We start from the raw sequence: 26675 nt of genomic DNA, 5'->3' as shown, positions 1-26675 counted from the left end.
TGACCTCTGCTCTGGGCTCTGGGCTGCTCTCCCTTCTTGAGTGAGCACGGAGCCCCAGCCGCTGGAATGGATCCCTAATAAATCCCCCTTGCCATTGCATGAAGCTAGTCTCATGTGGTCTCTTTCTCCGACGCTTCACCGGACCCTTACAAGGGCTGGGGTTGTGGCTCAGAGCACTCACCTAGCACATGTGAGGCACTGTGTTCAATCCTCCACACCATATAAAAATAAATAAAGGTACTGTGTCCATCTACAGCTAAAAAAAATTTTTTTTAAAATGAAAGAAATAACAATGTCCTTGGTTTTGCTTAGAGAAAAACTGAAAAGCTACAGAAAAGACTGAGTTTCCTATGGATAATTGGGTTGGTGGTGAAGGGTGGAGTGCTATTTGGTGACAGGAGTGTTTAACTTTTCATATTGAATTGAATTTTTAAATTATAATAGAAAACATTATTTCTGTGATCATTGTTCCTAGGAATCAGTTTGTACCCAGAAGAAAACACCTAACTCTGCTGATTGTATTCACTTTAAAGTCAGGACTTGACACCCCAAGTGGGCCCTTGGAATCACAATCTATTTCCCTGACAATCACACTCCCTCTCCTCTCTCCTCAAACCTCCTTCAAACCTCAGGGTCCTTCAACTGACAGCCTTGTTTCCTCCTTCCTTGAGAAAAATGGTAACTCCCACAGATCTCCAATCACTCATTACCACTCTCCTTGTCTCCAGAGATAGCAAGTGTGACTGGATCAACCCACCTCATTCTTTCTAGCCTCTTTTTTTTTTTTTTTTTTTTTTTTTTTTACCTGTGAATGCATCCAGAAACAATCTGTTCTGGTTTTTGCATATTATTGCTCTCTAAATGGAGGCATTCTCTATTTATCAATTTGTTCCTGTTTTTTTTTTCTCTTTCCAAAGTTTTCATTGGCACATTATCACTGTACATAATGATAATGGTATTTGTTGTTACGCATTCATAGATGCACATGATATAACAGTATAATTTGGCCAGTGTCACACCCTAGCACATCCCCTTCCTCTCCCTGGTTCCTCTATTGATTTTCCTTTGATTTTCATTATGTTGTTACTTTTTATTGTTTTGTTTTGAGGCAGCTTCTCTCTGTGCTACCCAGGCTGACTTCAACTCTGGATCCTCTTGCCTCAGCCTCCTGAAGAGCTAGAATTACAGGTATGAGGTACCACACCTGGATGTTCCTTCCTTCTTTATGCCTGCTTTATTTTGGTAAAATGTATCCACCTTACTGCATGTTGCTGTAACTCATTCATTTCCACTTTTAGTTATTGCTATAATTCAGACCTTGAATGTCCCCAAAGATCCATGTGTTGAAGATTTGGTCCCCAACCCATGGCACTATTGGAAGGTGATGGAATCTTTAGGAATTGGGGACTGGTGGAAAGAAATTAGCTCATTAGGGACATTCCCTTGAAGGAGGTAGATATTGGAACCCCAGTATTTTCCTGTCTCTCTCTCTGCTTCCCAGCTGTCCTGAGGTGAGCAGTTTCCTCTGCCATGCGCTCCCACCACAGGCCCCAAAGCCTGGTCGCCAACTGACCATTGACGGAAACGTCTAAAACTGAACGCCAGAATAAGCCCTTCCTCTTTTTCATTTGATGACCAGCTTTTCGTTATGGCCATGCAAAGAGAATAATGCAGTTTTCATCTCAATGAGTACATACACTACACCATGATCTACTGTAATGTAAACAAGCATTGGGGTTATTTCCACCTGGGGCTATTATAATGTTTCGATGAATATTCGTGGATATACTCCATGGCATATATGTGCACAATTTTCTCTAGCCTCTATAAGTCATAGTTGAACTAACAAATCATGGACTTTACTTATCTTCAATTTTATTAACTGATATGAAACTGTTTTCCAAAAGGGTTGTATAAGTTAACATTTGCCCTAGCAGTGCATAAGAGTTCCTGTATTTCTACATCTATGACAATACTTGGTATTGCCAGGCTTTTTAATTTTTGGCAGGCTGGTGGTTGCCTAATGATTTGTTTTTCTTGATTGTAAAAGTAATTTCATATTCACTATTAAATTTTCAGTAAAGTATACAGAAGAAAGTGAAAATGCTCTATAAAACCATCACCTGGAAGTACCCACTGTTAATGCTGTTGTATATTTTCATACTGTTTTCTTTGCATGTATTCCTGGTTCCTAGGCACTATGGTTCTCAAAATGTGGGTCATTGTGCCAGGAGGAACAGCAGTGAATTCACAGGAATATTTTAAATTTTCAGGGGAAAGAGTGGTGTTCTACGTCTGACAGACACAACACCAGCTATCAGCTAAACACACTTCACAGTTCCAATGTTCCGTGTTCCTTTTGAAGATACCATATCTCTGCAAAACTGGGTGTTTAGCAGTTGCTGTGATAAAAAGTGTGAGAATCAATGTGAAACTGGTAGTGAGGGTGGCACTGTCCAGTGTGATTCCAGTGTTTTGCAGTGCCCGGCACATATTCTTTAATTAACATCATTACAGTGGTTATGAGACAATAAAAATTTTTCTTTCAATTTATGTATACCACTTAAAAAAACAACAGTTACTAAGTGTTAGGCTGCAACTAATTACTAAGTTACTTAGACTTAACTCATTGATAAACAAAACTATAATGTATTTCTTTGACCTAGAGGAGCCATGAAAACATGGCTGAAACTCTAGGGGTGCCTTGAATCTAGAGGGCTTGAGAACCCCTGTCATATTCATACTAAAAACAAAAAAAGAAAGAAAAGAAATTTGTGATTAGACTGTAATACTCTATTTTTTTAAAGTATGAAGGAATCTTCATTGTTATGAATGAAAGCTTTTTAAGGGGTCAAGAGAAGACAGAGGTATTTCTTATAATTTTTCCTATTGCCAAACTCCATATTTCTATTATAACTGCTTCCTTGAAAAGGTCTTGAATACTTCATGACCTTATGCTAGATCCTTTTAGTGCATGCCAGGAGCCAATTCTTTATTTTAAAAAGTAACTTTACTGTTGTCTTTTAAAAATGATAACAGCAGTCATTATTTTTAAAATATTTTATAATATACAACTGTACAAGGCAAAGAGAAAAGAAAATCACTCTAGACTCTCCAGCTGAGAAATAATTAATATTGCTGACATTTGGTAGTTAGTCTAGACATCTCTCATACATTCAAACTATAAGGACAGAAAGTTGGTAAGTTTTTCAAAATTGAGGTGATCTATTGTAGTTTTCTAAAAGCAATTAAGTTTAATTTTACTTAAATTCAATAAAAATGTACCAAAATGAAAATGAATTGATTTATTTCAAGTGAGGTTTCTTCAAGAGAGATTATATTTTATTAAAATATCCCTCAAAATAAAAAAAAAAATGAAGTCATTTTAAAAAGAAGTTAGAGTCTTGCTTACACTCCAAGTTTCTGTTTTTTAAGATGCTGGGGATCAAACTCAAGGCACACATGCAAAACAAGTGCTTTGCCACTGAGTTACACCTGTAGCCCCCATATACTACAAATTTCAACCTTAAATGGCTTCTATAGATAGGAAATTAGAGCACTTAACCTTTATCCCAAGGGGGGCCCTTGCCCACTTGAAAAATAACTATTCTTATATTGTCAAAGTTCACCGACATTTATATTCTATTCTGTAATCACAATTGATTTTTTTCTACTGTTACATATAATTAGAACAAATAAAACAATTGATTTTATTTCTTACTTATATGTTGCAATACCTTCACAATCCTGAATTAGCTTAATTCAGAAATCTTGATTCATGTTCTAGAACATCTTGTGTTCTTTTTTTTTTTTTTCAAAAAATAATGAGGGTTGTTACATCTGCCGGGTTATTGCATGCTTAAGGATATCTATCCATTGCCTTAATTTGTTATTTGAAGGACAAAATAGTTTGGGGCTTTTGGGTCCCTTCAGAAGTCTGAATACATTGCTATATTCCCTTCTAGAAAGAAATGTCACAGTGTAGAAGAAAGCCTGTAACCAACCTTTTTTTCTCCTTTGGAGATGATTTGCTATTTCTGCCTGAAATTCAAGAAAATGCCTTATTATTGGAGAAAAGAAATGTTACCAGGTTTTATCTTAGTATTGATTTTTCCCCCTAATACAGAGTACCCCTTCAGTTGTCAGACCTCATGCCGTTATTTGTTCAAATACATTTTCATCCATTCATTCTCTTCCTTTTTCTGAAGGACAACATTATATTCATTTGAATTACTTTTTCTGCCTTCCATCTTTTTATTATCATGAAATATATATGTATAACATAAATTGACCATTTTAACCATTTTGAAGCATTAGTTCAATGGCACTAAGTATATTCACAATATTGTACAATCGTTCACCATGCAATACAGTTCCAGAACTTCATCATCCCAAGGAGAAACTGTGTCCATTAACAATAACTCCCTGCTTTTCCTCTCCCTGATAACATCTATTCTACTTTCCCTATGAACCTGACTATCCTAGGTACCTTATGTAAACGAAATCACACTGTATTTGCCCTTTTGTACAAATATCCTTGTATAAACCTGCATCTGATTTATTTTCCTTAACATAATGTTTCAAGCTTCATTCATGTTGTAACTTATATCAGAATTTCATCTTTTTTAAGACTGAATAATACTCATTTGTAAGTGTATAACAAATTTTGTTCATCCACTTAGCTGTTGATGGCCATTTGGATTATTTCAACCTTTTGGCTATTTGGATTATTTCAACCTTATGGCCATTTGGATTATTTCAACCTTTTGCCGCAGTGAACTTTGGTGTATAGGTTATCTGTATGCCTGGTCCCTGCTTTCAGTTCTTCTCAGCGTATACCTAAAGTGGAATTGCTGTAGCATATGATAATTCCATATTTATTAAAGATTCCATATACTATTTTCTACAGTGAGTGCACCAATTTAACCAGAATGGTTACCTTTATGTTATGTAAATTTTGCCTCAAATTTTTTTTCTGAATCTTTTGTTCTATAGCACCCTATTCTGCCTTGTGGTTGTTATATTTTATATGAACTCTTTGAAGATGTTTTTGTCCCTGAAAACTCACAGTTTCTGTCTAGTTTCTTTCTCACATAATTGGCATTTCAGGGATATCCAATAATGCTAAATAGCTTGCTCACCTCCAAGAGAGGGAGACAATAAGCTAAGGCAAGTGCTGGTCACTGGGTGGTGCTCTGGTTTGGTTCTAGAATAGTCCCCAAAGGCCCAAGTATTAAAGGCTTGGTTCCTGGCTTGGCAGTTTGGGGAGGTGGTGGAATTTTTAAGAGGGGGGCCTTGTGGGATCTTTAGTTCTTTGGGGTTGTGCCCTTTAGGGGAATAGTGGGGCCCGAGCTCCTCCTTCTTCCTCTTTCATATCTGGGCCATGCGGCGAGCAGCTTGGTGTGCTGCCGCAAGCCCAAAAGCAATGGGGTCAACCAGTCATGGACTGAAACCTCCAAAACCCTGAGCGAAAAAAGCCTTTCCTCTTTATGTGTTGATTATCCCAGCATCTGTTGTTGTTTTGTACTGAGGATTGAACCCAGGGTGCTCTACCACTGAGCTACACCCCCAGACCTTTTTATTTTTTGAGACAGGGTTTCACTAAGTTGCCAAGGCTGACCTTGAACTTGTGATCCTCCTGCTTCAGTCTTCCCAGTGGCTGGAATTGTGGGCGTGTGCCAACATGCCCAGACCCAGCATTTTTTATAGAAACAGAAAGTTGACTAACCAGCAGGGCTTTGAACGAGGAGCTCTGTTGCGAGTACTTGGTGGACTTTGTGTTATTAAATAACCAATACTGGAATTTTAAATAATTTTCCTTTTGAATTGGTCAAATTCTTTCTTTTTGGTTTGTTCAGATTCTAAAAACCTCTGGCCTAGAAGTTGAAACCATAGCTGTCAGTACTGTGGAAGCTGAGTCATAAAAAGAACAGAGATTTAGTTTTTAATATGAAAGCTGACACAAATATCTATTAAAAGACAAAAACTAAAAGTTACCTTTTTTATATTGACCTTATTGCCCCAAATACTGTCAGCATACATTTTAAATTTTGAGGTATTTATTTTGTAAAATAAATACCTGAGATACTCACTATAAAGACAAAGTGTATTAACCTAGATATACAAAAAAGATCAATAATAATATTTTATATGACAATGAATCACTTTCCTGAACGAAGGAGGATATTCAATATAAGAAAGAGTAAAGAACATTCACAGTAGGAAAAAATCATTTACATATTTAGAAACCATGATAAAGTTAACAGAGAAAACTATAAACTATGTAGCTCCTTGGGGCAAAGGGTATATCTCAGTGGTCGAGTGCATGTGGAAGCAGGCACAAGACCCGATTTCAATCCCCAACACCAAAAGAAACCAACCAGCAAACAAAAATTGTAGCCCCTTTCTTGATCTCCAATACGATGGTGTGATTTCTTGGAGTAACCAAGATATCCTTTCTATCCACCATGAAGAATGAAAACACTGTCCATATAACAAATGATATGTGATTATCATTTCAAGTTTGTAGACAGGTGATAATTCTTCTATTTTATCCACGGTCATTGAAAACTCTTACTAAAATTCCTGCTAAAAGGACAGCAATAGCCATAGCTAAAGCCATTCCACGATAGAGTATCAACTGTCTCACTGTCAAGACATCCCCGATGGTAGGCACTGCATACTGGTTGTTTTCTTCCAGTGACATGAGTTGGCTGATCTGGCTCTCTGGTCTGATGATATCAGGCAAAATCACTCCATCAGTTGTTTCTCTTTCAAGATTTGGGAGATCTATTGAAGAAAACAGTTGGGCATTCACTGTACTACTGAGTTAAGGAAAAGGTCATTAGTGGAGTTACAGAGCACAGGTTGAGAACAGGTTGTTTAAAAAAAAATGACCATTGAGCCAGGCACAGTGGCAAGCACCTATAATCCCAGCGGCTCAGGAGGCAGAGGCATAAGGATCACAAATTCAAAGTAAGCCTCAGCAACTTTGAGATGAGATCCTAAGTAACTTAGCAAGACCCAGTCTCAAATATAAAAAAGGGCTGGGGATGTGGGTTAGTATATGTGAAATTACTTTACAAAGCATTTCAAAGGAGAGTCCAGAGTTGACCAGGCCAATGGTTACGGCTGAGACAAATTGTATTTAGTAAGAGAGTAGACTCTCATAAACTAAACAACTCTGGCCAAATTAAGTTTCAGTCTCTCTAAGGCAGAAATAGAGTATGTTAGAAAATGGCCTCTACTACCTGTTGTGGTCGGTAGAGTCTCTTTAGTACCTTTTAGCCCAGCACGAATCTGTGCCTAAAAACAAAATCACATGAGTAAATGAAGTACAAATCAATTCAAGCTGGTAGTCTTTGATTAAAATTTCAATTTAAAGATACTGCTGAGCCACATCAATGTTTATATAGCAGCTCAGTTCACAATAGCTAAGCTATGGAACCAACCTAAGTGCCCTTCAACAGATAAATGGATAAAGAAAATGTGGTATATACACACAATGGACTCTTACTCGGCCATAAAAAGAATGACCTTCTGATTTTTGCCAGTAAATGGATGGATCTGGAGACTATCATGCTAAGGTAAAATAAGCCAATCCCAAATACCAAAGGTCATTGATGTGTGGATGCTAGCACAACAAGGGGTAAAGGGAAGAAAAAAAGTTCACTGGATTAGGCAAAGGGGAATGAAGGGAAAGGAGGGGGATAGGAATAGGAAAAACAATATAATCGATCAGACATAACTTTCCTATCTTCGTATATGAATACCCCACAGTGATTCTCACCATCAAGTACATCCACAAGACTGGGATCCTAATTAGAATAAGTTATACTCCATGTATGCATAAAGTGTCAAAGTATACTCTATTGTCATGTACATCTGAAAAAACAAATTTAAAAAAGAAACAAAAACAGACACTACTGAAACTACTGCTAAAGTATTATAATATCTGGGATAGCCTTTCTTTTTTTTTTTTTAAAGAGAGAATGAGAGAGAGAGAGAGAGAATTTTTAATATTTATTTTTTAGTTATCGGCCGACACAACATCTTTGTTTTTGTATGTGGTGCTGGGGATCGAACCCGGGCCGCACGCATGCCAGGCGAGCGCGCTACCGCTTGAGCCACATCCCCAGCCCCTAGGATAGCCTTTCTTGGTCCAAAAAATGCCATTTGCCCAAAGAACATAACATCAGGAAACCACAGGTTTTCTCCACATTGTTCAGCTCACCGTCATAAAATAAAAAGCTGATTGTGACTATAGTTGCAAACATAATAGACTATTTACACATTATGCCTCTTGTATTCCTACACAAAGATAAAATGAATAAAAGCTAAAGGTAAATGTGTACATCACTGTCTAAAAGTATGGTCCGATTTCATGTCTATATGCTCTATTCACTCAATATAATCAAACTGAGCATAGGAAAGATATACTACATCATTATTAGGCAAATCCAAAGGGATCTGAAACCCTTTGTGCAACAGCTGGTACATCTAAGCTTATTCTTGTGTCTCCTTTCTAAGAATCCCTCCCCTAAGCCAGCCACCACCTCATCTCAAGCCTTGACACAATAAAAAGACCTCCCTGTTCAATCTACAGATACTCACAGTGGTCAACATTACAACCCTCTGCCCCCAGTTACTTCCCACAGATCACATATACTCAACATCCTGCTTTGGGGTAAAAAATGGACAAAAAGTATTTTAAGAGAAGGCTAAAAAAAGAGCTCATTGGTATAAATAGGAAACAATATTACTAAGACTATTATACCAAAATAAGAATATGTCCAAGCAAATTCCCTTTGTTTTTTAAAGGTTAATCCCCTGGATGGTAGAGTGGATCCCAAGTCAGCTCTGAATTAAGAGAAACAGACCTTTCTTCTGTCCTTTCCATCCCCCCCCCCCCTGGCATGCCACATGCATTTCCTGACTCTCTGAGTCCAGGTACCAGTACCATTTTTTTCATTTTCAACCTTATAGATTCCTTACCACAGCATGGGATCAAGGAGATCCACATTTCTAAAACCACACACAGACTGTTACCTGTTCTGCAACTCTATTCCAGTTTGTCCTCAGGATGTATATCAAGTAAAAAAGGGCTTGAAAGAAGACACAAACTATCAGTCCAGACCAGAGACCTGTGGGTATAAAATGAGTATAAGAATTGAGGTTTTCTTCAAAGCTGTTCCTGTAATCATTAAAATTCTTCCAATAATAGTCCATAATCCATAGATCAAAATTTCAATTTAAATTAACTTCCCTAAAATTTTACATGAGCATGGGCCCTGGATTAGAAGCAAATCAACCACTGAGCTATTAATGGCAGTCAACCAGTTAACAATGCAAAACACCTCCAAAACTGTTCGCTGTTTTATGTGCTGATCTAACAAATACTTACTGCGTTTTTTTTTGGGGGGGAGGTGGGGGTACCACGTATTGTTTTAAGGGCTAGAGACACAGAATCAAACAGGCAGACAAGGTCAAGGCCCTCAAGGAGCTTACACTGTAGTGGTGGAAGTAAGATAATAAACAAGGAGTAAAATGTGGTAATTTTAAGAATGGCAAGTACCATGACAGACATTGGGCAAAGCCATGTAATAATGTCCTGCAGACAGAGCCTGAATGAGTGTCCCAGTGCTCTCTGAGATGGGGACCTGAAGAGTGAGGAGCAGGAAGAGAGATGGTTCAGGATGGGCACTGCAGGGTTCAGGGCCACAGGAGAAGGTCAGCTTGGAAGTCAGGAAGGAGGCTGGCGGCAGGGACGTACGTGTACAGGAGAGGAGGTCAGAGAAGCAAGCTACCATGGGAGGATCCAGGGTTTATTCTCAATCTAATGGGGACCCAAGAAACTGTACCCATATTTGTTAAAACTGTGTGTGTTGGCACAAGGAGGAACTGTTTGTTAATTGCAGAATAATGGATTTTTGTAAAGTAACAAATTGATCACATTTAGAAATTTGTTCTTTATTTTTAAATCTCTTATCTATAGAAATGTTTGAGTAGAAGTTTAACACAATGCTACATTTGAAATTGTTCAAATTATTCATTGAAGCATGGATTAGACTCCTTTTCAAATTTCCTTTCAAAGGAATAGTATGTTTCAAAAATTGTTCTGGATACATATTTAAAGACATGCACAGCTCCTCAAAAGTGACTGGCATAAAATGTATTGTATTCTGAGATGTTATAAGTTCTTTATGCCTGTTGACAGATTTTCATTATGGGTTGTCATTATGTATTTGTCAAGTTCATTATCACAAGCTTTCTGACCTCCACTCTCTCCCACACTTTCCCATTCTTTCCTTATGTGTAAATGTTCAACACTATATCTTCCCTTTATCATTTTTTGGAATAAGTGTATTAATCCCTGCTCTGTGAAAAGTCTTGGGTTTGATGAGACCATATGGCTGGGTATATGGCTACCGTTCCTTGTCTCTTCATACTCCAGGGCTTTTTCCTCTACTCCAGAGAGGTGGCCAGGAATGGCTCAGAGACATCAATACCCAGGAAGCTAGGGTTTCTATAGTTTTCTCACATCACATCTCTATATAAATTCTGCTGAGCCAGGTCTAGACATTCCCATTCTTTTTGAGAGAAACCATATCCCTGAATGTCAATGGTTCCTTTACTGATACCCTGTGTTTTCTTACTCTGTACTCCTGCAGCCAATAACTGCAGAGTTGGGTTTTTATTGTAGTTGTTTCATTTTATTCACAATTTTCATCAGTTTTGCTGGAGAGTACATTCATGGAGCTCTTCACACTGCCATGCATTTATTTCCTGGCTTTCAGGGTGCCTAGCTTTCTCCCTACAAATTTCTTAAATATTAACAGAGAGGAATTTATCAGCTGAATAAAAGACAACTTAGGGCTAGGGATGTGGCTCAGGGGTAGAGCTTCTTGCGTAGCATTTGCGAGACACTGGGGTTTGATTCTCAGCACTGCATATAAATAAATGAATAAAATGAAGCCCAGCAACATCAAAAAATTTAGGGGCTGGGATTGTGGCTCAGCAGTAGAGCGCTCACCTAGCACATGCGAGGCCCTGGGTTTGATCCTCAGCATCACATAGAAGTAAATAAACAAAATAAATGTATTGGGTACAAATAAAAAATAAATAGTAAAAAAAAATTTTAAAAGACAACTTATAGTCATGAGAGTTCAATATGAAGAAACTAATATTATTTACCTTCATAATAGATCTAAGGATAAATATTATAGTATCGTTTCTAATGGCAATAAAAAAGCATTTGACAAAATTATTAAATATTTGTTGAAAACATTCAATAAAATAGACTCCATAGGCACTTCCTGAACATAATAAGACACACACACACACAAACATACACGAAACATGTGTATTTCAGCCCCAAATACAGCATGCTATTAGTACAGAAACATTAAAGCATGATTGTTAAAGTCACAAATAAAACAAGACATTCCACTGTTAGCATAAAAATTGATTATGCTACTAGGGGAATTACACAGGAAAAAGGAGTCAGTGGAATGAAAGTTGGAGAGGAGACTGTAAAATTGAAGTCATTTGCTGATGATGAGATTCTATGCCTGGAAAGCCCTTGAGGACAAACTGAAGAATACTGTACGCAACAAGAGGAATTCAGAAGAGTAACAAGGTCCAACGTCTACTTGCAGTTATCAACAGACTTCACATACACAACAACTAACAGATTTTATGATGAAGGGGGTTTATGATGAAGGAGAAGTCTATTTTCTCTTGGTATAATAAAATTCCTGGAACTGGGTAATTTATAAAAGAAAGAGGTTTATTTGGGCTCATGGTTCTCAAGGCAAGATCCAAGCATACGCTCAGCTTCTGCTTAAATGTTAAAATCCTGAAATCTGAAACCCCCAAACCACAATTGCCATGATTAAAAAAAAAAGGCTGTTAGAAAGGGGTAGAAAGCTAAATTTTGAGGAAGGGGTTGGCCACATTTGGAATGACAAATGTGTCATCTGTCTGTATGACATGAGCATTCCTTATCAGATTTTCCTAACTTCTGGCCATGCTTCTGTGTTGTGTGGAGGACCCAGGAGTCCTCTACTTGCACTCTTGTACAGACAGACCACAAATTTGGTAGGAAAGAACTGGTGACAGAACAGCAACACTGTTGGGTAATTGTCTTCTATTCCAATGGTGCACATAATTATTTTTTAACAAGTCACTAATTTTGCTGGCTTCTTCAGGCAAATGTGGCAAGTCATTAAAAGCTCCTGGAATTCCATCAGCAAGAGGGAATGCCAATAATGACAAATGGCTTTTTTTTTTTTTTTGAGATGGGGGGAGGTCTCATTCATACATGTGACCTCAAACTTGTGGCCCTCCTGCCCCTTCTTTAATCCTAAGAAGCTGGAATTACAGACACATGCCACCACACGTGGTTACATGCTGTATTACATGACCAAACCCTAACCAGAATTTGGCTTTCTCACACTATCACATAGCTCTCTCTTTTTCATGGAACGATGGCCCAAACTTGATGAAAAACACACGTGAGCAGTGAACACTAAAATGTTCATCAGATAATTGAACACCGAAGCTCTGAGTATCAGAGAAGCACCTATTTCATGAAAACACAGGTGACTTCCAAGTATTGGATGAACTGGCAGGTGGACTTCAAAGTCAGTTTCTAAATCTTTGGTGAGACTGTATTTATTCTGTACAGACAGAGATCTATTGGTACCATCTTGAGATGAATCTCAAGAGAGAAGAATTTCCTCAAGGAAGAAATGAGGTGTCTGGGGGCTGGGGATGTGGCTCAAGTGGTAGCGCGCTCACCTGGCATGCGTGAGGCACTGGGTTCGATCCTCAGCACCACATAAAAATAAAATAAAGATATTGTGTCCACCTAAAACTAAAAGAAAAAAAAATTAAATAAAAAAAAGACATGAGGTGTCTGTAAAAAAACAGAAGTTTTCTTGAGCTGTATACCACCCTTCCCTTCCTTTGCAAGAAAACAGGTGCTGAGAGGTAACATCTAAAGAGGGTAATAACAGGGTGTGGGAAATAACAGACGCTAAGATGAATGCTATTGCCACAGCCATGGTAAACTCCCGACTCTTTCTTTCTTGCAAGTGGGATGAACCCTTTGCAGATATGAAGGAAATAGTGACAGGACTCTTCAGGTTTGGGAGCATGAGTGGTGCAGAGTCCTTGAATCTGAATGACTTACATATCAGCAGCTGGGAGTAAAGCCAAGACTTCTAAGGGGGAGAGAACAGAAGCATAGCCATCTATCTCCTGGCTCCTAATGAAGACCAACATCCAAGAGCAGAAAGTGGAAAAAATGCCAAAGCACAAGAGAGGAGTGAAAGCGAAGAGCAGAGAGTATGAAATTATAAGAGACAGGGACCTCGCTCGTTTCTTTTTATATCCCTAGATGCTAACAGAGCACAGGGCCTGACATACAGGTACTCATGGAATGCTTATTGAATGAATGATGGAAAAATGAAATGCAAATGAGGGAAATACATGGGAGCAAGGAGGGCAGATCTGAAGCCCTATGACCTGGGTTCAAATCCAGCCTCATCCCTTACTGCCTGTGGGACCTTTGAACAAATTATTTAACTTCTTCAGGCTTTAGGTTTTTCATGCATAAAGTGAACTAATGGGATACTGTATATTTAAGAAACATAAAATACATAAAGAATGTAGCATAATTTTGACAGATGCTTTTTATGATTATTATCTCATGTTCTATTACGTTGTCTTATACTGAAAATAAATATACTTAAAATATAGAAAAATTGTTAAAATACTACTGTAGAAGTTCATGCCAGAACAATAATGCAAAAAAAAAAGAAACAAAAGGAATGAAAATTTGAAAAGGAGTAAAATTATCTCTTCGCAGATGACACAATCATATGTATAGAACCCTCCCCTAAAAAACTTAGATGTAATAAATGAACCCAATTGAATTTTAAGATTCAAGATCAAGATACAAAAAGATACAAAAATCATCCATGCTTTGATATAGTGTCAATGAGCAATCTGCAGAGAAAGTTTAGAAAATAAGTCTAATTTTAGCAGCATCCAAAAGAATAAAATATCTAGGAATAAATTTAGCCAAAAAAGTAAAAGAGTTGTACCTTTAAAACTGATATCATTACTATAAGAAACTGAAGATCTAAATAAATAGAAAGGTAGTCATGTTCATGGATGGGAAGACTTAATACTGTTAAGGTGGCCATACTGTTCAAAGCAGTCTTACAGATTCAATGCAATTCTGGACCAAATGCTAATGATATTTCATGCAGAAATGGAAAACGTGATGATCAAATTCATATGAAATTAAGCCTCAAATAGCCAAAATAAAATTTAAAAAGAACAAAGTCAGAGAATTCACACTTCTTGATTTCAATCCTTACTACAAAGTTACAGCAATTGAGGCAGTGTGGTACAATCCTAAAGACAGATATATAGGCCAAAAAACAGATATGACAATCCAGGAAAAAAGCCCATACATGTATAGCTAAGTGATTTTCAATAAGATTTCCAACCAAGGTCATTCAGTGGAGAAAGAACCGTCCTTTCAACAAAAGCTGACCATTTTTCCTAGGTGATTCTACCTGAGTTTCAGGCCTGATCTAACTAGCTCATCAGCTAGGGGGCTGTTCTGTCAAGCCAGAAGTACACAGATGTTCCCTGTAGCTTCTCACAGGCCCTCTGTCCTTCTCTTCTGCCGTACTTAGCCTAACAGAAATTGACTAGTTGTATAATTAATCATTTAACCTTGGGCTCATTCTGAGGACAGGAGCATGTTTATTTTGTCCAATACTGCATTTCCAGTGTATTTGTACAAAGGAGGCACTGAATATAAATGGGGGGATAATTTTTCCTATTCCACAGGGCAACTTTCTAGTCAATTGCTTTATATTTCAAGCAGTTGATCTTAATATGACAAAGTGAGATTCAAAGTAAGTCCCTGAGGACTGAATCACATACCTATGATCCCAAGTTTAGCAGCAAACATCAGAGACACTCCAATTGGAAAACCAAAAATGTAGTAGCCAATGGCATTCAAGATAGCACCCATCTTCTGTTTTCCTATTCCTCTTAGCACTCCACCGCAGGTGCCCTAAGGGGAGGAGAACCAACACCAACTTTGCAGTCATGCAGCCATCATCAGAGTAGTAGTCCAGAGTAGTGCCTTAGTATCCCACAAGTCTGTCTTGCTCAAATAGTCTGTCTCAAAGCAGACCTTGCACATATGTAAGAGATAAAGGAAAACACTTTGCTTCTAAAATTGTGATCACAGACTGGGGATGTAGCTCAGTGGTAGAGCACTTGCCTAGCTTGCAAGGGGCCCTGGGTTCCATCCTCAGCACCATAAAAATAAAGAATAAATAAAAAGAAATAAATAAATTTAAGTTATGTTAACAGCAGCAGGAACAACGGCAACAAAAATAAACCCCAAAAACTTTACTCACAAAAATCATCAGGTAATATAATTTAAATTTCTGTTTATCTTGACTACTTGACTATCTTGCAAATCTGGCTACTCACAATAGCCAAATCATATAATTGCCCAGATGCCATCAATCGATGAATGGATCAAGAAAGCATGGTACATATACCCAATGGAGTTTTACTCAGCCACAAAGAAGAATGAAATTATGGCATTTGCTGGTAAATGGGTGGAAATGGTTAATATCATGCTAAGTGAAATAAGCCAGACTCAGAAAATCAGGAGTCAAATGTTTTCTCATATGTGTTAGCTAGAGCAAAATAAGGGAAGAAAGGTGAGGAAGGGGTATGAGGAGGTGGGGGTGAGAGACATCATAAAGATACAGGGAAGATGAGTGGAGTGGAAGAAGATGGAGAGGGAGGGTGCAGGGACAGGAAACAGGGGACATGGAATGAATTTAACAAAATCATGTTATGTGCATATATAAATATAACACTGGGAATTTCACCTTTTGTATATGTAGAAAGTACCAATCAAAAATAAACAAACAAGTGAAAGGAAGATCAGTAGAGAAAGAATAGAGGAAGGGAGAAGGGGAGGAACAGGAACTGAAATCAAATTCCATGCATGTATAATTTTGTCCAAATGATCCCACCTATAATGCTCTAATTTAAAAAAATGAAAAAACATTTGTTCTCTAAAGGAAAAAAAATAAATCAAAATAAAAATATTTTGTAGTTAGGCATGGTGGTGCACATGTGTAATCCCAGTGACTTAGGAGGCTAAGATACAAGGATCACAAGTTTGAGGCCAGCCTCAGTAACTTAGCAAGGCCTAACCAACTTAGCAAGACCCTATCTCAAAATAAAAAAATTAAAAGGACTGGGGCTGTGGCTCAGCACCTCTGAGTTTAATCCTAAGTACCAAAAAAATTTTTAAAATAATATTTTGTAAAAATCATATACTAAAAAAAGGATTTATTGGCTTCATTGATGGTATCTCAGCAGAAATTGGTCTAAAATTATAGCCAAAAAATATTAATGCAATTGTGAGCTTCTTTTCCATACTCTTCTTACCACTTGCTGTGTTCAGTCACAGGCATCACATCTTCAGAGTAATATGGGAAAAAAATCAAAAAATTCCATGGGGGGGTGGGGAGCAAGATGACAAAAGGGCCTAGGAACCATGAAGAATAATTGTTCAAACTGAGAAGAAGCCTTCAGGGGTGATTCTGCAGTACAGCCATAGGGTCTTCAGATACCCACAGATCCAAAAAAGACCAAACTAGAGAAAGACCTTCTAGTGGTCAGAATTAATTTAAAGGCATCATGGCAGGCCTGAGAGGACAGGGGTCACCCCACCCCTTGGCTAGATGTCACTTAGGGCAGAGGAGGAGATGGAGAACTCAATCTCCTCCACCTTGTGAGGCTACATACTCAAGTAACTCATCTTTCCCTCAAGTGGCCCAGACTGCTTGAAGCAAGAGCTCACTCTTCTTAAAAATGAAACAGCAGATATTTATTTTTAATTAAAAAATTTAGAAACACAAAACACATTTTGTTATGTACATTAGAGTAAAATCACTCCAAATACTCACTGCAAGTGCATCAAATAGATGAAAGGGAGCAAAAATCGGCATCACTTGGCTCACGAGGGAAATAATATCCCTGTTGGAGGAAAAGAAAGCAGTCAGTGACCTGAAAATCACAAACCTGACAATTCAATAAAAAAAAAATTTCTTTTTGACAAATTAAGTACATAATAAAACCTCATTAATTCAAATTTTACTACATGGAATTTAGGTTAAAAGGGACATGGACAAAGCTGCCATTAGAGCATAATTCTTTTTTTTTTTTTTTTGTAATTCAATTCTTTTTTTTTTTTTAAAGAGAGAGTGAGAGAGGAGAGACAGAGAGAGAGAGAGAGAGAGAGAGAGAGTGAGAGAGAGGAGAGAGAGAGAGAATTTTTTTAATATTTATTTTTTAGTTCTCGGCGGACACAACATCTTTGTTGGTATGTGGTGCTGAGGATCGAACCCGGGCCGCACGCATGCCAGGCGAGCGCGCTACCGCTTGAGCCACATCCCCAGCCCTGCAATTCAATTCTTATTACACATATACAGCATAATTTTTTTATCTCTCTGGTTGTATACACCAATTCGTGTCTTCATACATGGACTCTGGATAGTCATGATCATCAGGTTCCACCATCATTAATAACTCCATGCCCCCTCCCCTCCCCTCCCACCCCTCTGCCCTATCTGGAGTTCGTCTATTCCTCCCATGCTGCCTCTCCCTATCTCACTATGAATCAGCCTCCTTATATGAGAGAAAATATTCGGCATTTGGTTTTAGAGCATAATTCTTAAAGCTCCATTTATGAGGAAGTAAATATGGGGGTTGGGAAGAAAAAGCAGGTTTCAATCTGTGTATAGAAAGCCTCCTCTGTATAAAGGAGTCTTCCTCAAAAATGGAGTTGAAAGCAGTATTCATACAGGTAACATTTTTCTCTTCAGGGATGCCCTGAACTCTTCATTTATGAAAGATCTGCCTACAGCTTCTGCAGAGGACATCTTGGAGCTCTGAAGGCACAGCACGGACAGGGTCATTATGAATGAAATTCATGGAACAGGCCACAGTACCCTCTCCCAGAGAAAAGATTTCCTACTCCCTCCCATGCACCTTCACAGGAAGCCTGATGGTCATCCAGAGCCACCAAGTTAGGCAAAGCCTGCAGTCACTTCTCTCACTCAGAGGAGTGACCTCTTTGGAACAGACTGGTAGGACTGCAGCCACCTAAATGTGCACTCCCTCCACTGATCAACACAATGATACGGTCTTTCATTTAAAAAATACAAACATGGAATTAATGCCCACCAGGAACTAAGGAAAATCAATAGCATATTTTTTTAAAAAAAAAAAAGGAAAAATCAAAATAAGTATGATGACACAAAAGGAAGCAGGAAAAACGTAAGGAACTTGAGAAAAAATTTTAAATTGTCATTACTATTCTCAATGACATTCAGGAGCTAACAGCAGGGAGTTAAGGAAAAGGGAGCCATTGGGCAAAAGTAATTGGAGATGAAAAATGTGAACGATAAAATTTTACTTACAGACCAGATAATGAATGGTCATGGCTAAAGACTAAATTCCAACTTGGAAGATAAAGTTGAGGAATGCCCCAAAACACAAAGAGAGATAAGGGAAAAGAGATGTTTTGGATTAATGAGTAAGTTCTATCATTTGTCTGAAAAGAATTCCAAAAGGAGAACAGAAAAATGCACAGGAGGGAGTAAATTAAAAAAAAAAAAAAAGTGCACAGCCAAGGACAAAATTACCTGAAAGACTTAAAAAAAAAAAAAAGACTTCTACAAGAGAATGAGAGCCATATCAGCATTGGAAAGTCTATGCTCTCCCAGTGACATCATGGAAGATGGCAGAGAAGGAAGCTTAAGAACCAGCCTCGGGGCTGGGGATGTGGCTCAAGCGGTAGCGCGCTCGCCTGGCATGCGTGCGGCCCGGGTTCGATCCTCAGCACCACATACCAACAAAGATGTTGTGTCCGCCGAGAACTGAAAATAAATATTAAAAATTCTCTCTCTCTCTCCTCTCTCTCTCTCTCTCTCTCTCTCTCTCTCTCTCTCTCTCTCTCTCTCTCTCTCTCTTAAAAAAGAAAAAAAAAAAAGAATCAGCCTCTTCCCAAGCTACCACTGAACTGGTAAGAAATGTCAGAATCAGCCACTTCTGAACTCTGGAGTCCAGTCAAACACTTGCAAAATAAGGAGAGTGCTTGGTGAAGAGGCTGGTGAGAGCTGGTTAAGTCTGGCATTCAACAGAGCAGCTGTGTTTTCCCATTATCCCAGTAGAATCTGGCAAATATTACCAGACCCCAGTTTTTTAGAACTCTAGAGTTGAACCAAAGGCGCTTTAGGTGTCCTCTGGGTGCACTTATTCAAGACAAGTGGCTGAGGGCCTGGGGTTGTAACTCAGCATTCTTATGTAGTTTTCTACTGCCAGGTTGGATAATAAGTGCCTTGTCCTCCAAAAGTCAGAGTTGACTGTTTTGATCTATCAGGTTAACTGAGGGACTGGCGTAGAGGCCCTTTGGACTGCTGTGCCTTCCCAGGCAGTGACTGTCAAAGAATTTAAAGAGGCTGGGTGCAGTGGCGCATGCCTGTAATTTCAGAGACTCGGGAGGCTGAGGAAGGAGGATCACAAATTCGAGACTAGTCTCAGCAACTTAGCTGAAATTCTGTCTCGAAAGAAAAGTAAAAAAGGTTGGGGATGTAGCTCAGTGGCAAAGCATCCCTTGGTTCAATTCCCAGTATTGGGGATAAAAAAAAAATCTTTTTAAAAAGAGCTTTCAAAAAAAATCCTCATCAGATCAAAGCATTTATAGAAATCTCTTATGAGGTCATAGAGACTGTGTAAAGGCTAGTTTGGAAGGTTACCAAACAAAAGGACTGTAGCCCTCTACAAGCAAGAACAGCAATGCCTGGGGAAAAAAGACAATCTGGTTGCCACAGTCACCTATTATAATATTCAAAATGTCTAGTTCTCAACAACAAAACAATTGTGAAGCATACAAAGAGAAAGGAAAGAAAGGAAGAAAGAAAAGTAGAATCTGGCAAATATTATCAGACCCCATTTTTTTTCCCAAACTCTAGAAATGAACCAAAGGCGCTTTAGGTATCTGGGGCACTTATTCAAGACAAGCAGCTGAGGGGCTAGGGTCATGGCTCGGTGGTAGAGCATTTGCCTAGTACTTGTGAGGCACTGGGCTCAATCCTCGGCATCACATAAAAAATAAAATAAAGGTATTGTGTCTATCTACGACTAAAACAAATGTTTAACAAAAGTGGCTGAATATTGATGAGAACAGCAAGCTTTGTGATGTTGTAACTTATCCTAATGTTTCCTGCCAACAAGGACACCTTGAACATTAACTGGTAACTTTGAACATTAACAGCTTATGTTCCATGACCTGAGGAAGAACAGCCTGGCCCTTTTGAAGCCTTGTTCACAAAGCACAATTATTATATCCCAGACAGACCACATGTCTGGTGGTTTCCTAGAAAACCCTCTTGGAAGGCCATCTTTATTTCACCTGATTCAAACCTGCCCAGGGCTAAATTCAATCTTTGAGGGATTGTACATGTTGGAAACCTGTGCAGGCAAATGTTTTAGCTGACTCTGCCTCAGCCAGAGGATAACAGTTTGGGTTATAGGTGAGAAAGGAAGATTTTAACTCAAAATAAGGATGATACCTTGACAATCATTGCTAGCAAGTTCTTCATCACTGAAGTTATATAAGTATAAGCTGCAGGGTCTACAAATATATTTTGGAGGAATCCCAGTATCGGATGGGTATTTACATTAAATAGCTCTTTGGATCTCTTTAATTCTAAGATTTTTTTCAAATCTGTCTAGGTTTTTTGACATTATGTTTTAAAATTTTCTTCTGTCAATAGAGGAGAGCCTCTGTTTGGGGAATTCAAATACATGGTTTTAAGGCCTGCAGATACTATCTATTTATTTTTCTTTCCAGTCTTTTCTATCTACATTTTATTTAGGATATTTACTATTGCTGTATATTTAAATTCTTTTTTTTTAAATATTTATTTTTTAGTTATCGGCGGACACAACATCTTTGTTGGTATGTGGTGCTGAGGATCGAACCCGGGCCACACGCATGCCAGGCGAACATGCTACCGCTTGAGCCACATCCCCAGCCCCGTATATTTAAATTCCTTATTTTTTTCTTCTATGGTATCAAACGTGTTGTTAATGTCATCTAATATCCTGTTCAATTTGGTTTTATTTTGTTTTTTTATATCTTTGATGTCTCACTTCAACATGCTCATATATTTCTCCCCTATCTTCTTTGTTTCATTTTGTTGTTCCTCTTCTACCTTCTTTTTTAAAATTTTTTTTTAGTTATAGATGGACACAATACTTCTATTTTATTTATTTTTATGTGATGCTGAGGATCAAACCCAGTATGTCATATGTGTGAGGCAAGCGCTCTGCCACTGAGCCATAACCCCAGCCCTATGAAGATATGAATCATAGTTTTAAAAGCTGTTCTAATATCCTTGTATAGGAGTAATTCAGTTTTCTGTTTCATTTTCGGGTCATTTTCCATTGACTGATACCTCCCTTCATTACAGATTTTAGTTTCTTGCTTCTATGTTTGCCTGGTCTGGTCATTTTTTTAGATTTTTTTTTTTTTTTTTTTTTAGTTGTAGGTGGAAACAATGCTTTTATTTTTATTTATTTATTTTTATGTGGTGCTGAGGATCAAACCCAGTGCCTCAGCCACGCTGGGCCAGTGCTCTACCACGGAGCCCCAGCCCCAGCCCTGCCTGGTCATTTTTAATTGTCTGCTAGGTGTTGTGAATTTTACGTGGTTGGGTCCAGCACATCTATTCAAAACTCCCATTTTATATACCCTTGAGCTTTGATGCGGTTAAGTTTCCTAGAAACAGTCTGATACTCTCAAGGTTTGTACTTAGGCTTGGGTAGGCAAGATGGGAGCACCCTTGACACCCAGGACTTAGTTTTTTCTTCTAGGCAACACCCATCTGAAAACTCCACCAAACAGATGTCCTCTGTATTGGGGTTGTTTCATTCAGCTGGCGGTAACACAGACTCTTCCTAATCCTTTATAAACTCCAGGGATTATTCTGCCTGCTCCTTTTGGCCCCATTTTCCCTGAATTACATAAATAAACAACTCAGCGGTCAGCTCAAGATCTAGGAAGACCTCTGAGGATCTTGAAAGTGCTCTCAGTGGAGCTCTCTTCTCTCTGATGCTTTGTGAACTCTGATCACACGGCCCCCTTGAACTCCCAACTGTGTTTCTTCATCCCGAAGGGGACAGAGGAGCTTTGCCGGGACATGAAATGTCCCCACAAAAACTCATGTGTTGGAGACTTGGTCCCCAGTGCAGAGGTGGAGCTTTTGGAAAGTAAATGGGTCACAAAGACTCTGGATTCATCCGTGGATTAATCCATTGGTAGCTGAATGACTTACTGTAAGGCAATGGAACCTAGGAAGTGGAACCTGATGAAGGAAAGCAGTTACTGGAGACTTGCCCTGAAGGGTATTTCTTATCCTCAGTCCCCCTTCTCTGTATGTGTGTGTGTGTGTGTGTGTGTGTGTGTGTGTGTGTCTGTCTGTAGTTCGCTTGGTTCTTCTGCCTGTTTCCCTCTCTCCCTCTCTTTTCCTGGCTACCATGACCTGAGCAGCATACTTCTGCCATGATGTCCCACCCCACTCAGGCCCAAAGCAATAAATAGAGCCAAATGACCATGGACTGAGAACTCTGAAACTGTGAGCCAAAATGAACCTTTCCTACCCTAAGTTGCTTCTCTCAGGTATTTGTCACAGCAAAGAAAAGCTGTCTGATACACCAGGGCTTCCCCTTCCTGGCTTGAAAACCCTCTTCCAGTGAGCTGAGCCGATCGTGGCTTCTCTTCATTACATTTCCCTCTCAGGAATAACTCTTTTGTGCTGTCTACTGTCTAAGGCATAAAACACATTTTTAAAATAACTATTTTTTTGTCTAGTTTTTTGTTGCTTAAGGCATGAAGATAAAACCAGTCCCTGTTTCTCCATCTGACCACCTCCTTAGGCCTAAGATTTTTATGAGAATACATTCATGCTTTTGTTTAAAACCAGTGAGGTTGGATGAAACTGGGAGAGCACAACTTGTAAAAAATAAGACTGAATTTCTTCCCAACCGGAACCTGAGGCAACTGGTACAAATTATTCAAACTCTCCGTGAAAAAAGAATTTTTTTTTTCCAGACTGGGGAAGGAACTCAGGACTACAAGAATGCTAGGCAAGTGCTCTACCACTGAGCCACACCTGCTGCCCATGAAGATTTTTTTTTTTTTTACTGAAAAGACACCGCAGCATACCTAAAAAAAAATTATTCAAGCACATTGTTACAGAAAATGCAATACAATTGAGCCTAAGACAAAGTCAGTCATTTTTGCAAATACTGCCCAGAAAGAATCAGGCATGGGTACTGTCAGAATGCCCTGGACTGTAAGGTGCCTCTTTGGGGCATGTACTCTTCCTGTGTACATCTGAGCAAAACTCCACTCAGGTCTAATGAGTAAATGGACTGGGTATGGGAGGATTGGGAATGGTTTTTTTCTTCATTCAAACTCATTCACGTAATTCTGTGTTTCTCATTCCTAGCTGCATAAAGAGCTTTCCTATGAAGTAAACTGTTATCCATCTCTCATAATCAGAAAGAAAACCTAAAAGCAATGGCATTTTTATCCATGAGTACATACTTGTCACTGGTGAAAATGTAGGCAACCACATCCTTCAAAGCTGCTAGCAGAACTCCCAGTGCAAGTGCACAAACACCTGGAAAGCATGGAAGAAGCCAAGAGGAAGTGATATAAAGTGTGATAAATCCTAGGGCTGACATCTCATGAAAGATTCTCATCAATGATTTGCAAGGCTGAAGCAGGAGGATTGCCTGAGCCCACAAGTTTGAGGTAACATAGCAAGACCCCAACTCAAAAAAAAATTTATAAGGTTAATAACGTGTCATTTTGCTGTCTATGAAAAGAACAACTAGGATCTGGCAATTCTGACTCCTTTTTCTAAGGGAGACTGATCCTCAATAAGATTTCAACTGCGGTAATTTGAATGGCTTTGTCCTCTTCAAAATTCATGTTGAAATTTAATCTCCAGTGAAACTGTATTGGGGGGTGTGCTCTCTGGGAGGTGACTGGATCATGACAGCTGTGACCTGATGAATGGATTAGGTCTCCTTGGACCCCTTTCACCCTTCCGTCCCTTCTGCCACAGGAGAATGAAAATCAAATCTCCAGCTTGGAAGCAAAAAGCATCCTTCACTAGACAGCCAAACCGGCTGGAGCCTTGACCTTGGACTTCCCAGTCTGCACCCTCTTACAGCAGCAAAAACAGGCCAGGCCATCGGTGCATCCGAATCTTTTCCAACTGCTGAGATTTTAGGACACTGGAATAGCCAGAAGAGGTGATGGTCCAGGAACATGGAGAGTCAGTCACTTGGACTATACTATCCTCATAAAGTCTGACTGCATATGATAATTGCCTTGGAAATTATTTCAGTAGAACCAAGCAGAACATTATTTACTTGGCATGTAGTAACAGAAAATTATAATTGGAAGATTGACTTAACTCAGTAAGTCGGAAAGAGCACAGTTGAGTGTATATATATGACTCAATTCGTTAAGATATTCTGATACACTGACTTTCACTTACCACACTAAATTCCTTAAAGACACCAGGAGGTTAGAAGCGCGTTACTCACTTGCACACAACAGAACAGAGGTACAGGAGCACCGAGCCTGCTCAGCATTCCCTGCTCCCAAAGCATTGCCCACTCGGACACTGGCGGCCACACCAAAGCCAAAAGGCACCTAGGAGTTAACAAACATAAATCATAATTTAAAAAACCCCGGAAGTTCACACATTAGCACACCAGGGTCCATCTAGACTCAGCACTCTGGGTTCTAGAAATAACTCTATTTCATCCCGTCTGTGTGGTGGGTGATAAAGGCTCAGCCTCTTTGACACCTGATTTCCTCACTGCAGCTTCACAAATACCAGACAAGGACCTCTGAAGGAAGCTGGATTTGGGTGCAAAGCCCCTCCTTTACTGGCACAACACCTTCACCATCATGACTTAATTTAAACTAGCTATGCTCTTAAATGTAAGATTCAACTTAATATAAATCATAAATTATTTATAGAATGGAAGGAACCATGTGAAAAACCACTTAGGACAGAGCCTGGCATACTATAGGAACTCAACAAATGTTGATGAAATCTGACTCCATAGCCCCCCTTTGATGGTGGGACAGATGAAACACTCCATGTCTGACCATCCAGACAGCTAGAATATGCCCCTTCAAAGGCCAAAACTTTATTGTAATCATCAGTTATGGAAATCTAAAGCTATAAGTTTCTTTGCTTCTCACATAGACCATTCAACCTTCTTGTATCTTACAACATAGTGTGCCTTCAGGCTGTATGTGTACCATGGGTTGTACAGACAGCTTTGATTTTGGCTCTCATGTCTACTTTAAGAATTTATATATCAGCTTTAACTTCTTGTTTCTGCCACAAGCAGCATCCTCTCAACAACCTTCTAATTTGTTAATGTTTTGAAAACTAGCCTAAATTAATTATATGTATAATTAATTTATATGTAAATATATATTAATTATATAATTATGTATATATATCAATTATGTGTATATATTATTGTTAAGATTAAGAACTTGAGAAACAATAGATTTTGCTACATAAAACCATGTAAGACCTGTGCCCAAAGTATGTGCCATTGACTTTTCAGTTTAAGATGCATGACAGGCTTACATGCTTGACTCCCTTCCCTCCCCAAACATCATTCATAGAAAATTAATTTCCATGCTTTGTAGAGAGAAATTTATTGACAACATTGTGAATAGCAAAACAGCTTTTGGAAGAGGGTACTAGTGCCATGTTCCTGGGGTAGAATCGTCGGGATCCACAGCCCAGAATATAACAAAAGGCTGGATCATGCTCCTCTTCCCAGTGGATCCCTCAGGTTTTGAAGTCCCAGGTTCATCATTAAGGCAAGGAAAGCAGTATCCAGGGAGATGCCAACGAGGCCTATCTGAGCTCCCTCATACTCTCCACACAGAAGGCTGGGATAACACAGGAACTGTGTGTGAGCTCCCTGTGTGCTCTGTGTACCCCAAATCAAGCCTTTCTCCTTTGTTTTAGGGAGTATGTAGACATGGGGCCAGGGTAGGACAGGAAGGTGGAGGTCAGACTACCCCTGCCTCATATCCACTCATTCATAACCCCTGGCCAGACACAGCAGCATATGCCTGAAATCCCAGCAACACGGGAGGCTAAGGGAGGAGGATCACAAGGTCAAGGCCCACCTGGAAAACTTAGTGAGACCATGACTCAAAATAAAAAATAAAAAGGCTTAGGGACACTGCTCAGTACCATAATCAATCAATCAATTAAAAATGAAGATGTCACTTGAGAGAGATCACGTTTGCACCTAGCTTCCCACTGGTCCATCCCATTCAGGACAAAGACCTGTTGGAGAGAAATCTCCAAGTCACAGAATGGGGATTCAATGCCAGCCATTTATTTTATGAATCCATGAATTCGCTCATGCATAAGTATAAATGGGTCATTCAGATCACCAGAGCTTTGAGGGAAACTGAACACACA

At 39.0% G+C, this 26675-nt stretch overlaps 1 protein-coding gene across 1 annotated transcript in view; it reads right to left on the bottom strand.

The window, feature by feature from the left end:
• Nucleotides 1-6177: 6177 nt before the first annotated feature.
• The window catches only part of LOC308636301 (multidrug and toxin extrusion protein 2-like), a 63164-nt gene continuing 42666 nt past the window's right edge, over nt 6178-26675 (bottom strand). The window contains exons 11-17 of the mRNA XM_081271723.1: nt 24751-24859; nt 23738-23813; nt 17028-17097; nt 14968-15100; nt 9049-9143; nt 7251-7305; nt 6178-6789 (exon numbers count right to left, since the gene is read on the bottom strand). Coding sequence (XP_081127849.1) covers nt 6551-6789; nt 7251-7305; nt 9049-9143; nt 14968-15100; nt 17028-17097; nt 23738-23813; nt 24751-24859 — 777 coding nt within the window. The 3' untranslated portion in view covers nt 6178-6550. The remainder of the gene's footprint in view (nt 6790-7250; nt 7306-9048; nt 9144-14967; nt 15101-17027; nt 17098-23737; nt 23814-24750; nt 24860-26675) is intronic.

This window comes from Spermophilus citellus, assembly GCF_964194105.1.
Source record: "Spermophilus citellus genome assembly, chromosome: 17".
NCBI classification, from domain to species: domain Eukaryota; kingdom Metazoa; phylum Chordata; class Mammalia; order Rodentia; family Sciuridae; genus Spermophilus; species Spermophilus citellus.
The sequence above is the reverse complement of the archived record's forward strand: the minus strand, read 5'-3'. Positions and strand labels throughout refer to the sequence as shown.